This window comes from Orcinus orca, chromosome 7, assembly GCF_937001465.1.
Source record: "Orcinus orca chromosome 7, mOrcOrc1.1, whole genome shotgun sequence".
NCBI lineage: Eukaryota > Metazoa > Chordata > Mammalia > Artiodactyla > Delphinidae > Orcinus > Orcinus orca.
In genome coordinates this window covers 76141015-76156308 of record NC_064565.1, presented here as the reverse complement: position 1 = coordinate 76156308, position 15294 = coordinate 76141015, and the positions used below count along the sequence as shown (strand labels likewise).

At 38.3% G+C, this 15294-nt stretch overlaps 3 protein-coding genes across 3 annotated transcripts in view; all 3 read right to left on the bottom strand.

The window, feature by feature from the left end:
• ANKAR (ankyrin and armadillo repeat containing) overlaps positions 1 to 3761 on the bottom strand; it is an 88779-nt gene extending 85018 nt beyond the window's left edge. The window contains exon 1 of the mRNA XM_004276930.3: positions 3622 to 3761. The gene's annotated coding sequence lies outside the window, so the exon portion shown is untranslated. The remainder of the gene's footprint in view (positions 1 to 3621) is intronic.
• Positions 572 to 5562, bottom strand: ASNSD1 (asparagine synthetase domain containing 1). The gene is made up of 3 exons (XM_049712145.1): positions 4099 to 5562; positions 3622 to 3803; positions 572 to 1038 (listed from the first exon to the last, which is right to left on the bottom strand). Exons 1-3 carry the CDS (start codon positions 5560 to 5562, stop codon positions 753 to 755), a joined length of 1932 nt encoding a protein of 643 aa, XP_049568102.1. The 3' UTR covers positions 572 to 752.
• On the bottom strand, positions 5280 to 13058 carry ASDURF (ASNSD1 upstream open reading frame). Its single transcript, XM_004276929.4, has 4 exons — positions 12819 to 13058; positions 7492 to 7545; positions 6304 to 6379; positions 5280 to 5654 (listed from the first exon to the last, which is right to left on the bottom strand). Exons 1-4 carry the CDS (start codon positions 12906 to 12908, stop codon positions 5584 to 5586), a joined length of 291 nt encoding a protein of 96 aa, XP_004276977.2. The 5' UTR covers positions 12909 to 13058; the 3' UTR covers positions 5280 to 5583.
• Positions 13059 to 15294: the final 2236 nt, after the last annotated feature.

Below are 15294 nucleotides of genomic sequence, written 5' to 3'. Positions count from 1 at the left end.
ACTATAAAGAGGCTGAAGATACTAGAGAGACAAGTGTAAGGTTCCTGAAAGGCAGGAAGGGTTGGGATACAAAGAAGAGGTGGAGGCACAGCCTTTTTGATGGATGGATGCATATATTTCTCTTTCTGAAGGCAAGAAGGAAGAAAAGGATGAGTGCACACACAGGTAAGTTAGAACTTTTGGTGTTGGAAAGCTGAGCAGTTCTTAGCTGGATGACTTTGATTTCTCTTTGAAAAGCCAAGATCATGAGCTGAGAATGGGGAAAAAAGAGGGAGGTTAGAGATCTGTGGGACAGGAGAATATTTAAAAGTCTTCAGAAGTTCTCAGAGTGGGACAGTGAGCTGCCTAAAGAGATGTACCACATGTCTCTCAGGAGTGTGAACCTCAAACAAATTGTTTAGCTTCTCTAAACCTTAGTTCTCTTATCTGTTAAATAACAACAGTAACAAATTGAGTTATTTCTGGATATAGCTACCATGAAGAGTCAATAAACGCTGCCTTCTTTTAGTGCTGCTGGTGGGAAATTACCATGTAAGAGTTCAAAACAATGTTAATACCACAGTTTAAAATATCCAGGTTGTTCTTTCAAGTATAATCTCTTTCTCTGGAGTATCAATTTGATTAAATTGGTTGTATTACGCTACAAAGTAAAAATCCACATAATGAATTTTACAGCCACATTATACAATAATAAAGCAGCAGAGTATTTTTTTAAATCATCATTCAGTAAATCCTGTTAACACTGTGAAATATTACGTTTTAATCTCTTTTTCAATAGAAAGGTTTTCTAAGGAAATGACTCGGAGCCTTCCACATTTATCAGATGCCTTTTCATTATTCTTTTCCAGTTTTGCAATTCTGGATCCAAATTGCATGGCGCGTTTTGGCAGAAGAGCAGAGGTTGTTAGACCAAGTTCCACTGCCGCAAGACGCAAAATTAGTTTTTCACCAATTCCACGGGATAAAGTCAAGTTTGCCTTTTCCCAAACCGGTAGGGAATTTAGAAAGGAGACAACATTTTCATCCAGGAAAGGAAATCTAAAATAAAAAGTATAGCTATTATTAAAGAAAAATATCAATCTGTTGTGATTATTTCTTTTGCATTTTCTTCAGTATGTTAATATTTACAGTATAAATTTATTTTTGAGGGCACTATTTTTCTAGATTAAAAATATTCTAGTTATTTATACAATTTTATGGCTAAAATTTAGTCACAACACTTGTCTAACTTTAATACATATGCTAAAATATAAAGAAATTTTCCCTCAATAGATAAACAAATTAAGCCTATGATGTCAAGAAATAATTTCAAATTGTTTCACAAGAAATCTCTGGAGATGCCTTGAAAATAAGCATGGTCTTGAGTTAATTATTCAATCTGTGTCTGCTCTTTACTATCTAAAGATATTGAACTTTAGGGATACGAAACCAATATAGAAGGGCTCTACTCTCCTGAACTTGTGAAACATTTACTCATGGCAAAACTTTATGGTATCAAAATTATAATTACATTTAAATTGCTTAAATGGCGACAAATTGGTGTAACAGGACAAAATATTAGATTAAAAAAAAACTTTCTGCTCTTTTGGCTTCCCTAATTTTCTAGCAAATTCTGTTCTTTTTTCATTTAAAATACTCTAATCTCACCCCCCCCTTCCTTCCCAATTCCTCAAAATGCAATACAATTACACTAGTATTTCTATTTCATTACATTTCATTCTAACTTAAGTAGAAAGATCAGAAAGGGTAAAGGCATTTGTTATAAAAAATATTTTATAAAAATGAATTGTGAAAGCAAATTTAAATAAGAGAAGCTAATAGATTACAGTTAATATGTATGCCAAAATCCATAATAAATCAGTTTAAATCTAGCCACTATAATGGTAGTTGTTAAATTACAATTCTGATTTGCTGTTTTAAACATCCTTCACATCCATTTTTACCCAAGGATGTCATGGGGGGGGGGGTCTTTTTTTTTATTTTTTGGCTGTACCATGCGGCATATAGGATCTTAGTTCCCCAACCAGAGATCGAACCCACGCCTCCTGCAGTGGAAGCATGGAGTCTGAAACCACTGGACCGCCAGGGAAATCCTGGGGTTCTTTAGAATTAACTGCTTTTACTGAATAAAATAAATTCCCTTTTCTCTGACCTAGCTGAAATAATGAACTGAATTTCTCTTTCTCTCTCCCATACACATATACCCTTCAAAAGGAAAACATTTTACACACTTTGTATTGTGGCATTACTTATTTCTTTATAATGAAATTTTGAAAATTATGATAATTTTACATGTCAGAACTGGCAACACAGGAATGACAAGGTAGAGACAAGAAACAATGAAGTCTCAGAGTTCGTGTATTATGATGCTCCAATTCCCACGAAGCTTATTTGGACTCCTTGTTCTTGCATGCTCGTACCCTTGTAATAAAACCATCACTTAATAAATTAACCTACTTGAACAAATTTCTGCTTTTTATAATTAAATGAAACATCTTCTTTTATCCTTAATGCTTTAAAAAGTTGGATTCAAGCACCTGTTTACTATCATCAGAAATATGTTGTAGGTAAACACAAACCCCTAAGATTAAAAAAGAATATACACATGAAAGTGGCTTGATCTCTGAAACTTTTAGGTAATCTGCAACATATGACTAAACTATGTTCAAAAAACATATGACAGAGGGGAATCCAGTACCAGAACGGAACCACCATTTAAATCAATATGGATCTATACAGGCACACCTTGTTTTACTGTGCTTCATAGATACTGCCTTATTTATTTATTTTTTTTTACAAACTGAAAGTTTGTGGCAACCCTGCAATGAGCAAAGTCTATTGGTGGTGCCATTTTTCCAACAGCATTTACTCATTTACTCATTTCACGTTTCTGTGTTACATTTTGGAACTCCTCGCAATATTTCAAAATTTTCATAATATTTGTTATGGTGATATGTGATCAGTGATCTCTGATGTTACCTTGTGATTGCTTTTTGTTTTGTATTTTTAAATTAAGGTATATACATTTTCTTTTTTTAGACATAATGTTGCTGCATACTTAATAGACTACAGTACAGTGTAAGCATAGCTTTTGTATGCACTGGGAAACCAAAAAATTCACGTGACTCGCATTTTTGCGGTGATCTGGAACTGAATCTGCAATATCTCCAGGTATGCCTGTACATACAGAAATGTCTGTAGAGACAAAGTCAGGCTCTGTAACATTGGAGGAGAAAGCTTGGGAGTAGGACTATGCCCTTATTGGGAGGAAAGCAAACATATGAAACAAAACAAAGCCCCTTAAACACCTTCTCTCAGTATTTCATTACCTCAAGTTTTACAGTCTCACTGTAGTCTTAAAAGCAATCATGTCATTGTATCATATTTGAAAATTACTGAAAAGCCATTTCTTGGAGAATGAGTTCTGGAAAAACTGTTCCTCTGGCTCTTCTCCAGCTTTGCTTCTGACCGACTGTGTTTGTAATATAAAGCCAAGATATTGCTGCTACTGTTATTCATTTGAACAAGTCTCCAAAGAAAAAGGAACCTAAAAATCTCCTTTTACAGTCTATTGTCTTTACAAGATTACCCAAAAACCCTCAGATAGATAATAGGAATTACCTTGCTTCTTTTCCATGATCACCAATAACTCTGTCATCACGACCAAGATTTCTAGAAGAAATTCGACCCAGTTCCATCTCAATTTCCTTATTCAGTCCTTCCAGCCCGTGTGTCTGGAAGCGGACTCGATGACGAGAATAACCTGCGAGCTGCTCATCTGCACCAATTCCAGTAAGAACTACCTATAAAGGTTTAAAGAAATCCATATAAAAAATGTTATCTACTATACAGTAAGGAAAATAACTAAGATAAAAGTCAAGCTTAAAAAATGATAACCCCAAAGATAACGTTTCCAGAGAAAAGCCATAAGGCAAAGTCATAAAATAGTATAATAGGCCCAATTTTTACAAAGTCATATACTTTGTGTTATAGTTTAAATGCAACTGAAATACGCTACATTCTTGCAACTTAAATGCTAAAAGCTTTAAGGGTCAAAGTTAGGTGTCAGAAATCCTGAGCAGAAATACCGTGTCATACCTTTGCACTACTCTGATATGGTTTTGCTTCATCTTGGGTCACTAACCAACCAACTCCTCCAGAAGCAAACCAGACTGCACAGCCAATGCTGTCATCCAACACTGTATCCAAGGGCTGAATTAAGTGGGATATTCGAGTTCGTCTTAATCTTTGCAGTTCTTCCAGAGAAACATTAATTTCAACAAAATTCCAAATCCGGGAACGGCTGGCAGCTTGTAGTTCCTTTAGCCCTGCTCTTCCTGTGATTCGATCTGGTACGTTGAATTGCTCACCACGATTAGCAGCAGCAGCAGCAGTGACATTTGTAGAGGATTCTTCAGAGCGTTTTTCACAATTATTTTTCTCTTTTCTCCCTTTTTTGTTAAAACCAGCTGGTATGGTCTTTTCTTTAGTCATGAAAGCCACATTAAGAAGATCAATTGGTTCATCTAAAGGAATATGACGGTCAGCAAGCACTGCGATAACCATGGAATCAATTCCCCCAGAAAACAGGATTGCAACATTTGCTTTCCTATTACTAGTATTCAAAACTTCACTTTGTGTCAGGTTTTCATCCCTAGGTAAACACAAGACACGTCTCTTGACTGCGATACTCAGGACATCAATGAACTGCTGAACTACTTCCTTCATGTGTCCATCAGTAAGAAAGACCTGAAGGGTCTCTCTTGACGGTGGGACGCTGGAAATGCTACTGCAATGGATCTCAAATGTGGCTTGTGGCAAAATCATATTTAAAGGGACAACAGGTTCTTTTAGATACAGTTTGGCTTCATTTGCTGCCACTGATACAAATGTTGGCAAATCTGCTGAAATTTGAGTTAGGCTATTAACACATTCTTTGATAACATCCTCCCTAGAGTTATATTTCCAAGGATACAATTTTAAAACAACAGATTTGGAAATGGAAGTAGACTTTAGATCAATTCTGAAAATTCCAGATGCTGGAACTTCTTGCCACTGATTGGCCACTCCAGATGTTTGGGCGCCAATCGAAGAGAGGCAGAAACTCTTGCCCAAACTACTAAAATGCCAAAGCAAGCTACGACGGCCAAAAAAATCCCTACCAAACCACAAAGAATGACTAGATGCTTGATAATATATAAAAGACCAAGGACCTTGGACTTTTGAGAAGAGTGACAAAATATCAGATTCATTCTTACAAGAGGAAAGATAATTAAACATTATTTGGGTATCATTCTCTTCAGCTTCAACCTTTATTCCACTAAAGACTTCTCCATTCCACAGGAATACATTGCCTCTTTCATCTTCAACAGGCTGGGCAGTCAACACACCTCTTAAGTGAAGGACATGACCAGAAAATAAACACTGGTAGTTAATATTAGACTTTAACAACTGTTTACTACTATTGGGTCCCCGCCGTTTAAGATTACACAGTAAATCCTCTTTCAAATCTTTGCTGAAATGCTCAACAGAGAAGCTTACTGCACAACAAATGCCACACATTGCTATGTAAAATCAAGTTGACTATTTCTTGATTTTGGTCTTCTCTGCGTTTTCTATTTCTTGGTATTCTTTCCTCAGCTCATCCAATGTATCTATGGGGGAAAGGAGAAGACATACGAAGTGAAATAAAAATTCTTGAACCTTTACCTAGTAATTCAAAGGGTAAAACAGGTTATTCTCCAAGATCAAAACATGTATGTACTATGTTAGTTCGAATAATAATTTACAACAGGCTTCTAATGAAGAATGTTTAGTATTTAGGGAACTCGTTTCTGTTTGTTAAATGCTTATTTTGACCCAGGCATGGGGCTATGCACATTAAATATACATATTATTTTATTTAAATCCCGTAAGACTTTGGAGGCTCAAAGTGATTCACTCAAAATCACAAAGGTAGAAAGTGGTAGAACAATATTTCATACCTAGATCTGTCTAAAACTCTAAAGCTTACATTAATTATTAGCGCTTCCTAACACACCTTATATTTTTTAAATTTGATTTTATTTTTACTGTTGACTCATCCTTGGAAGGCTAACTTGAAAAAAACCAAACTATTGCATTAATTTTATTAACAGGTATACCACCATCCCATCTTTAGATATATGTTTAAACATTCAGATGTAGATATATGTTTAAACATTCAGATGTAGACAGTATAATTTAGGCACCATCATGAATTTCTACAGAAAGCCCACAAAAGAATTTCTGTGTGTTTCTATATAATGTACCAAAAAAACTTACTTTTGCTTTCAGAAAGCATTTCTGTTCGGTCTGCAAGAAAGAATATGTCGCTGTTCTGTTGCTGCCTATATACTTTCTGCAAAACATAATTTAGGCTAATATCATGATTTATTCTAAAAAGTAGATGTCAAAACTCTGAACCCTATTATTGCTTATTCTTGAACTTCAGTAACATGTTCAGAACAATACCTTAGCAAATACAGATAAACAAACAGAACTCACCCATTATCCAACTATCTAGAAATTGCTACCATTAACACTGAGGTAAAACTCTTTCTTCTCTGCATATACTATAATACCATTTTTCTTTAGTAATATTTCAGTTTATTTGGTCATTTAAGTGTTACCAACTTTTCACCATTATAAATCAACGTTGAGATTAATGTCTTTGTACCTAAATTTTTTTGCACTCTCATGATACTTTCCTAGGTATCAATTCCTATAAATAGAACAGCTGGATCAAAGTGTTACATAGCTTTAAAACTTTGATACATTATGCCAATTTGCCCTCTAGAAAGTTTGTATCAATTGTACCGTACCTGTATCAGAAATGTCTAACATGTCAGTTACCAAGTAATCTCTACAATGCTTTAAAGGGCTCAAATCATTTAACTTTAAAATATGTTTTGGCAGTATAATGACCCATGAAACAGTAGCTTGCTTGTTTGTGAATACATTAATGGAAATGGAGTTAAATAACCATGTTAAAGATGTGGAAGCTTTGAGTAAAAAACCTGGGGTGGGGGGGGAAGGAAGGGGAAGCATTTATCTTTTTTTTTTTTAAAACAATTATTCACACTCACTTGAATAGTTTCTACTCTTCTCAATAGATTTAAAGTTCATTTATTTCAAAAGAAAACACCAATTCAAGTATAAAATAAATACCATTAGTGACTATGGCTGCAAGATAACATAGTACAATTAATATCATTTGGTTCAAAGGTAATGTCAATTGCATATGATGGGGAAAAGATTATCAACAGCTATGGTTAATATGTATATAACTATATATATGATATATATTAAAAAATCACGGACACTTCACTTTTGCAATTTAACTAAAAAGATACTGAAACCTTGTAAATTTTAATATAAATCTTATATGTAGTGCTTATAACTTTTGTATATAGTTAATAAGATATAATCAAACCCTCCCACATACTGTTTGGAATAACTCTAATAACTCACCCTGTTCTTCTTCAGGTTAGAAAGTTCATCCACAACAATTTTTTGTTCTTTAATCTATTAAAATAAGAAAACATTCTTAAATCAGAGGTTATCAAAGTATGCTCAGTGAGGACTCTTTAAAATTAAAGATATGGGATAAGTATTGATTGTCCAAATGGGCAGTCTGTAAATATATAGATTCTTTTCAACAGCGGCTGTGCGGAAGTACAGGTGGGGGAAAGCTGAGGGAAGAAACAGTGATTAGACTTACAAAGTGTTAGACGGCTCACTGAGCCCAGACAGGGTATTGGTAACCAGCATTCATATTCAGGGAAGAGCCATAGTTACTAAGTAAGATTTACGTCGTTTATTTAAAATAGAGAACGTACCAAAAAAAAAAAAAAAAAAAAAAAAAGACAGTATGCACCAAAACCCAAAAGTAATACCAATTTTTCAATGATTTCTTTTAAATTATATTTTAGCTTTAAAAAAAAATACCAAATGGAATGAAGAGTGGGTTACTCCCCCTCCCCTGGCCCCATTCCCATACTTTTCATGATTTATGTACTAAATGGTACAGCCAGACATTCAGAGGAAGGAAGTAGCAGTAAGTGCCCTACCTGGGGTAGCACGACCCATCACTTTCCATCTTTGCTTTACATCTCAAAGGTTAGCACAAGGCTGGCACTGTTGAACTAGGTCTCACTTTTTATTAGTAGAAGAGGGCTCAACTAAGTTTCTTTTAAACTCTTTTCAGTAAAGGTAGCTATATTGTGAACATGACTGATTATATAGTATCACTAGAGCCTCTAAAAGCATATTTTATAATTTTGACCTACCTCGGAAGCCTCACGGATCTGTCATACATCAGTATAAGTGGCATGCTATGGTAGTAATCAGAGTGGGCTGTGTGTGGTTTGAAAATTCATTCCTCACAGATGTGTACCCTTCTGCTCTCCAGCTGACAGTCACTGTAGTAACTGACTAGAGATTGAGTTGAATTCCAAGATTGAATTTGTACAACCTCCTGGAGGCTTATGTTTCAACAGCACTTTCCCATTCATTTTAGGAATGGCAGGTATACTTTAGTACTTCAGACAAGGAAACTGTGATAGAGGGATTAGAGACTTGCCCAAGATGCCACTGTCAGTTTGGGACAGAACCAAAGTATTATCTAGGACCTCTATTACCTCAAAGGCTATAGCCATCCTCATCTCAAATTTATTTTTAAAGTTTTTTTTTTTTTTTCCTGCTTATGGCAGTTAAGATTTATATTATACTGGCTCCCTTTTGCGAGGGAGGGGCAGAACAGTGATAATCAGATACCTGTTTTAGGAACGCAGCTCTGGCTAAAGTGAAGGACATACTGGAAGAAGGTAACAATGGATGAGGAGAGGCCAGTTAGGAAACCTTTGCAGGATTCCCTACAGTAGATGAAAGTGGCTGGTTTAGGATGGTTAAGAGTGTACATGGTGATAAAGGCACATATTTCAGATGGGCCTCTAAAATAAAACTGATAGGACTTCCTGATGTACATAAAGGTTGGCTCCCACGTTACTGGCATGGACAACTGGATGGATGGTGGTGACATTTTCTGAGACAGAGAATACAGGCAGCAGATCTAAGGTGAGCAGTATTTCTAAAAGTATTAAAAGAGTACATAGAAAAAAACCAAACCAGGCTCCTCCTCCTTAGGGAGGATGCCCACACCCTTTCTCTCTGGGTGTGCATCTCTGCCTTGCTTCTACCTTAACTAAACAAACTTTCTCTGTGTGCTCTCCCACTTGTTGTGCTATGTCTCTAATAATAAACTTTGTACCTATTTTTACAGTTTTGCCTCCGTGAGAAACACATTTTTCACTGGGGGCAAGAGCCAGGGATTGTGGTGGTCAGGATTCCTGGTTTTCATCCAGGCTACCCAGGTTCAATTCCTGGGCAGGGAATTAAGATCTTGCTTCATGCCATCACTCACTGCTGCCTCTCCGAGATCAGATGGTGCTGAAACCTGGGAGTTGAAGATATAATGAAGCTCTTCTCCTCAAGTTATTTATCGTTTACAACAATTTGGTAATTTACACCTGTGGGTAAAATTAAAACATTTATCTTTCTCTCTACCTGCTCCCTCCTGAGATTGGAAACTCTTAGGTTCCCAGCAGCATTATCAGCTCCTCTACGCTGGGAACAATTAAATCATACTAAGGATAATCAGTCTAGTTACGCTAAAAAATTGGGGCAAATGCCTTATGAACAATGCCAATATATAATTTCCCTGAAAGATAAGGATTGGTACAGAACAGACTAAGTCAGATAACCTGGGTATATACTGGGCAACACCTAATGGAAGTTCTTGACTTAAATTCTTACTTATGACCTTACTAGTACTGCTAGCTATATTGTTTTCTATATTGCCTGTTTTACAAAATTGTTGCTTATTACATTACCAAATGTGTGACTGAGCCTCTGATAAAATGATGATACATAGTTCCATATGAGATCAATGATTTTAATAGTGTAACTCTAAATATGCGAAGAAGCAACAAGAGGGAATATTTACCTGGACCATAAGGGATTAGTAAGACAGGTGGTCCAGAGGTTTTTGGCTACTGTTAACAGGGCCTAGTCCAGTAACACCACATTGAGTGGCCTGTCAACGAAATCTCTGTCAGACCCGGGAACGAGCATTCCTAGCATTGTGGGACGAAATAGTCATGAAATGCCCCCCAAACCATAGTTAAACTTATGACCATGAAGGGGCCCTGCCGACTGGTAACTGACCCTTGCCAGCTACCTCTACAAGGACTAAATCATGGCCACTGCAGCTGTTGACCTTCAACACCTCCTGAAAGAAGTTCAGGGTGGAGATCAGAAATGAGGCACTCTGGGGGACTTCCCTGGTGGCGCAGTGGTTAAGAATCCGCTTTCCAATGCAGGGGACACGGGTTCAACCCCTGGTCCGGGAAGATCCCACATGCTGCGTAGCAACTAAGCCCATGCTCTACAACTACTAAGCCTGCACTCTAGAGCCCATAAGCCACAACTACTGAGCCTGCGTGCTGCAACTACTGAAGCCCGGGAGCCTAGAGCCCATGCTCCGCAACAAGAGAAGCCACTGCAGTGAGAAGCCTGCGCACCGCAACGAAGAGTAGCCCCTGCTCGCTGCAACTAGAGAAAGCCCACGCGCAGCAACGAAGACCCAACACAGCCAAAAATAAATAAATAAATATTTTTTAAAAAAGAAAAAGAAATGAGGCACTCTGTGCTCTGGGAAAAACTGGTAGGACAGCCCTTCAGATAGACAGATATTTTTAGAAAAAGATTTTATGAGCCCAAATTCTTACATCTTCTCATACCCAGGAAAACACTAACATCATTAATGGTAACATCTGCTTTGGCTATTAAGGAGAAAATTTTCAGACAATAGCACCTGTTATCTATGTGTTAATACCACCTTAAAAGTTAAAACCTACTTAAATGAAACTAGACAACTGGCTACCTGGCTACAAGTCACCCCAAAGCGTCAGGTCCAGACTGGGTTTCAGGCTTTATCTCCTGAAAAGAAATGAGATCTATTTTGTCTATTAACGTTCAGGTTGTCACTCCTCCAACTACTAACTAGGTCTGTCACACCTACGTCAATAACACTGGGTTAGTAGAAAAAGACATCAAAAAGTTATATGACTGTGCTCAATGGCTTCGTTCCTTTGGACAGGGTAACCCAAGCGCTGACACTATCTGGACTACAGTTAAGGTAATGCTATCAAATGTAACCTGGTTCTTACTCCTGCTTGGGGCCCTGGTTACAATAATTCTTTTACTGATCTTTGGCCCCTGCCTTTTATTAATCTACTTGTCTAGTTTGTTCCTTCTAAGGACACAACGGTGTCCCAGACAAGATGACAGTGATGCAGATTCCAGCCACTCCTTGGAATACCAACAGAAGTCAATGGGCCCCTTAATGAGACAGGACGAGAGCTCTGTGACCCCAACTAGGTAGGGTCTACGAGCCCCCGTCAGCATGAAGAAGCTGCAGAAGACAGACCTTTGCCCTTCAACCTCCCAATACAGATGTATTGGGGTTCACATCTCTCAGGGGGAATTTGAGGCAGGAGATAGATGGGCTCCAGGCTAGACATTTACAACTGGCCTCCTGTTCACACTTCCTGGAGTGAGAAGAAGATGGGCTTCAGACCGGACTTAATTACCAGCTCCCTGTTTACATTTCCTGAAGCAAGAGACAAACCGGCTCCAGGACTACATATTTATGACCGGACTCTTGTCTATATTTCGAGATCTGCACCTCGATATAAAAACCAGCAACAGAAATAGAGTAAATAACTGGACATTGGACATTTTTATGGCAGGGACAGAGCGGGACTAAACCCTGTGAAAAGATCAAGAGGTCATACATTTCCCATCCTTGGGGCAAGGGAAACATTGCACATGTGCAGAAAGGCTCCTTGGGGGTCAAAAGGGAGGGGGCACCACCCCATAATATGTGATGGCCGTCCCATAGGCCTCTGGGCTGTAATCCACCTTGGAAAAAAGTTGCACACGCATGTTGGGGAGGATCCTATGGCAGGGCAGGTGTGGAAAAAGAAACCAGACAATGGGCCAAAGGTAAACAAAGACCTGGAAGAACTGCCCTATATAAACGACTTCACCACCTCTTTACTGCGCTCCTCCTCATTACGGGGGGACATCCACACCCTTGCTCTCCGGGTGTGCATCTCTGCCTTGCCTCTATGTTAACTAAACCGTTTCTCTGTGTGCTCTCCCACTTGTTGTTGTGCTATATCTCTAATGATAAACTTTGTACCTTTTTTTTTTTTTTAAAGAAAAAAAGTAATTATGAATCTCAAAGACATTATGCTGAGTAAGAGACACATACGCCATGATTTCATCTACATGATGTTCTGGAAAGGATAAAACTATCGTGATGCAGAGCAGATCAGGGGTTGCCCGAGGTTCTGGGTTGGGGAGAGCACGGCTATAAAGGGAGACTTTTGGGGTCATGGAACTATTCTGTATCCCAATTGTGGTGGTGGTCACACAAATTCACACATGTGTTAAACTTAGAGAAAAGGAAAAGGGGTCAAATTTTACTGTACGATAATTTTTAAAATAAAACTTAAAAAAATCATAATTTTAAAAACAAAAACTAAACCCCCGCCCTACTGCCACATGGGTCTAATATTGGGGCAAGTTTCAAGGTCTCCCTTTAACTGTAGCTGTCAAAGCAGCGGGACAAAGCCGAGACCGGACCACGCGGCCGCCGTGGATCTTCTCTGGGGGGGGGAGCGGCGCCCCGTCCCGAGCCTGGGGGCCTTGTCACCTTGTCCCACACTCACCTTGCTGCTAAGATCTTCCTTGTGCTGGGTCGAGTTGTCGGTAGGGACCAGCCCGGAGCCGTCCTCGGGTCGCGCACCTCGGCTAGGCATCTCCACGGAGCGTCAAATATGCAGGATGCGCAGCCCGGAGAGCGTTCTAGCCGCTTCCAGTCCAGAGTCCCAAAATGTCTGAGCTCCCAGCGGCTCCATCCCCCCCCTTTCCCTTTTTCGTGAGTCCTACCAATGGCGTCTGCGCGCTCACTCTTACGCCTGCGCGCTCACTCTTACGCCTGCGCGCTCACTCTTACGCCTGCGCGCTCACTCTCTTACGCCTGCGCGCTCACTCTCTTACGCCTGCGCAGTTCGGATCGGGCCTGGGAGCAGTTATACGCGTGCGCACAAATGATTAGTGAGCACGTTACCAGAGCCTGGTTGTGAAATCTGAGAGGTTCCTGAACGTTCCCCTAGTGGATGGGGTGTTGAAACGCTCTTCACCACGTGGCATCCGGTAGACTGTGAGTTATATGCGCCCCCCAGTGGTAAATATAAAGAATAGAAGCGCTGTAGAAATACTGCTTAATATTATTATCTAGGCAAGAATATGAAGCCAGGCACAAATTTAAGAGCTACGTAGTTGGCAATGGAACTGTGCAGACTAGGTAAAGTTTTTGTTAACTTGTTATTAGGGTTAAAAGATAAATACAGGATTCCCAGTTAAAAATGAATTGTAGGGCTTCCCTGGTGGCGCAGTGGTTGAGAGTCCGCCTGCCGGTGCAGGGAACACGGGTTTGTTCCCCGGTACGGGAAGATCCCACATGCTGCGGAGCGGCTGGGCCCGTGAGCCATGGCCGCTGAGCCTGCGCGTTCGGAGCCTGTGCTCCGCAACGGGAGAGGCCAAGGCATTGGGAGGCCCGTGTACCGCAAAAAAAAAAAAAAAAAAAAATGAATTGCAGATAAATGAATAAATTTTTAGTATAAGTATGTCCCATGCAATATTTGCAATATCTCACTCCTATGAGAAAAATTATCCAAAACTTGGAAATAGGCAAGAATTTACCAAGGTGTTCTTTCATAGCTTTGCTGAGCTTGACTTTATGTTGACTGGGCTATTTTATAATTCTGTAGGGGCGGGGGTGGGGGGGTTAACAGGTAGATTTTTGTCTGGCTGATATGCAATAATTTGTATCTGATACACCAGATAACCCGACACGTTGTGACTTATTGTTCTGTAAGATATTAAACAGTTTTGCATCTAGCTCTGCAATCCTACCCTAATTTTTAAAATGAATATATGTCTACTTTCTCATGTACTCTTAGAATTGGTTTTAGCATCTTACTTGTTCGCTCATTAATTAATGAGTTGAATAAAACTTTGACAAATGTTCATTTTATATTTGCACAGGAGACATGGTTTTCTGTTTTTGAAAATTATACTTTAACGTAGGAAATCTCAAGTTTCCACAGAGATGCTCAAGTGAACTCATGTGATGGAGCCAAACTTTATGGCTAAGGAAGTGTACCTCATGGGTTGTTTAAACCCAGGAATATCTTTTATTGGCTCTTAGAGTAAATCCAAAGCAGTTATAGAACTAACCACTGTATGTTTTTCCTTTTTACTGATTTTTAAAAAAATATTTGTTTTTGTTTCTGATTTATGCATAGCTAAGTTATTCTGCATTGGTAGCAATGATTGAGAATTTGGTTTTACGGCCTAACCATTTGGTGATACCTGTTGAATGATGGCTATCTAGTCTTTATTAGAAGTGAGATGACAAAGAATCCAGGTTTTTAGTCTTTTCATTTGTCCTTTGTGAGCTCAGATTGATTAAGAATGTTGTGCCCACTGGGAAGAATAGCTTTTTGAGATCTGAACTGGTGAATTTTTGTGTGTCTGTGTTTACTTTCAACCTGGGGTTGAGGTTGTAAAGCTGAAGCTATAAGCTTTCTAGGTGTCTGTGTCTATAATTTATAACAGCCTTTATATTTTGCTTAGTAAAAGTAAAATGTTTTCCTACTCTGTAGGGTATTAATAAATTCCATTGTAATGCCTCTTAAATTAAAGGAACTTTGTTCTGATTGGTCTACAGACGTACATATGCACTTGCATAAATCCCCCAAATTAAAAAAAAAAAAGCCCAGAATTTCTAATGCTTTAAGTGTGCTAAACTTAAAAAACAAAAAAGTCCTTCTTACAAAAACTACTAGCTTAGAAACATTTGAAGAATCCAAGTTTATATAATTAAGGTGAGTCTTTGGAGAAATCAGCCTGGATTAATAATTTTGGTTTAAGAAAAGAAGGCAATTATATGTCTTTTCTCTGATTTATCAATGTTAAGTAAAATAAATACACATTTTAAGAATAACATGTAGATTTGTTTTCTCATGAAGAGATTAGATAATTTGAACTTCCTAAACTACTTATATTGATTTACTCATTAAATAAACTAGCATTATTGCTAGAAAATATTTAAGTTTATGAAAAATGTTAATTTGTGTT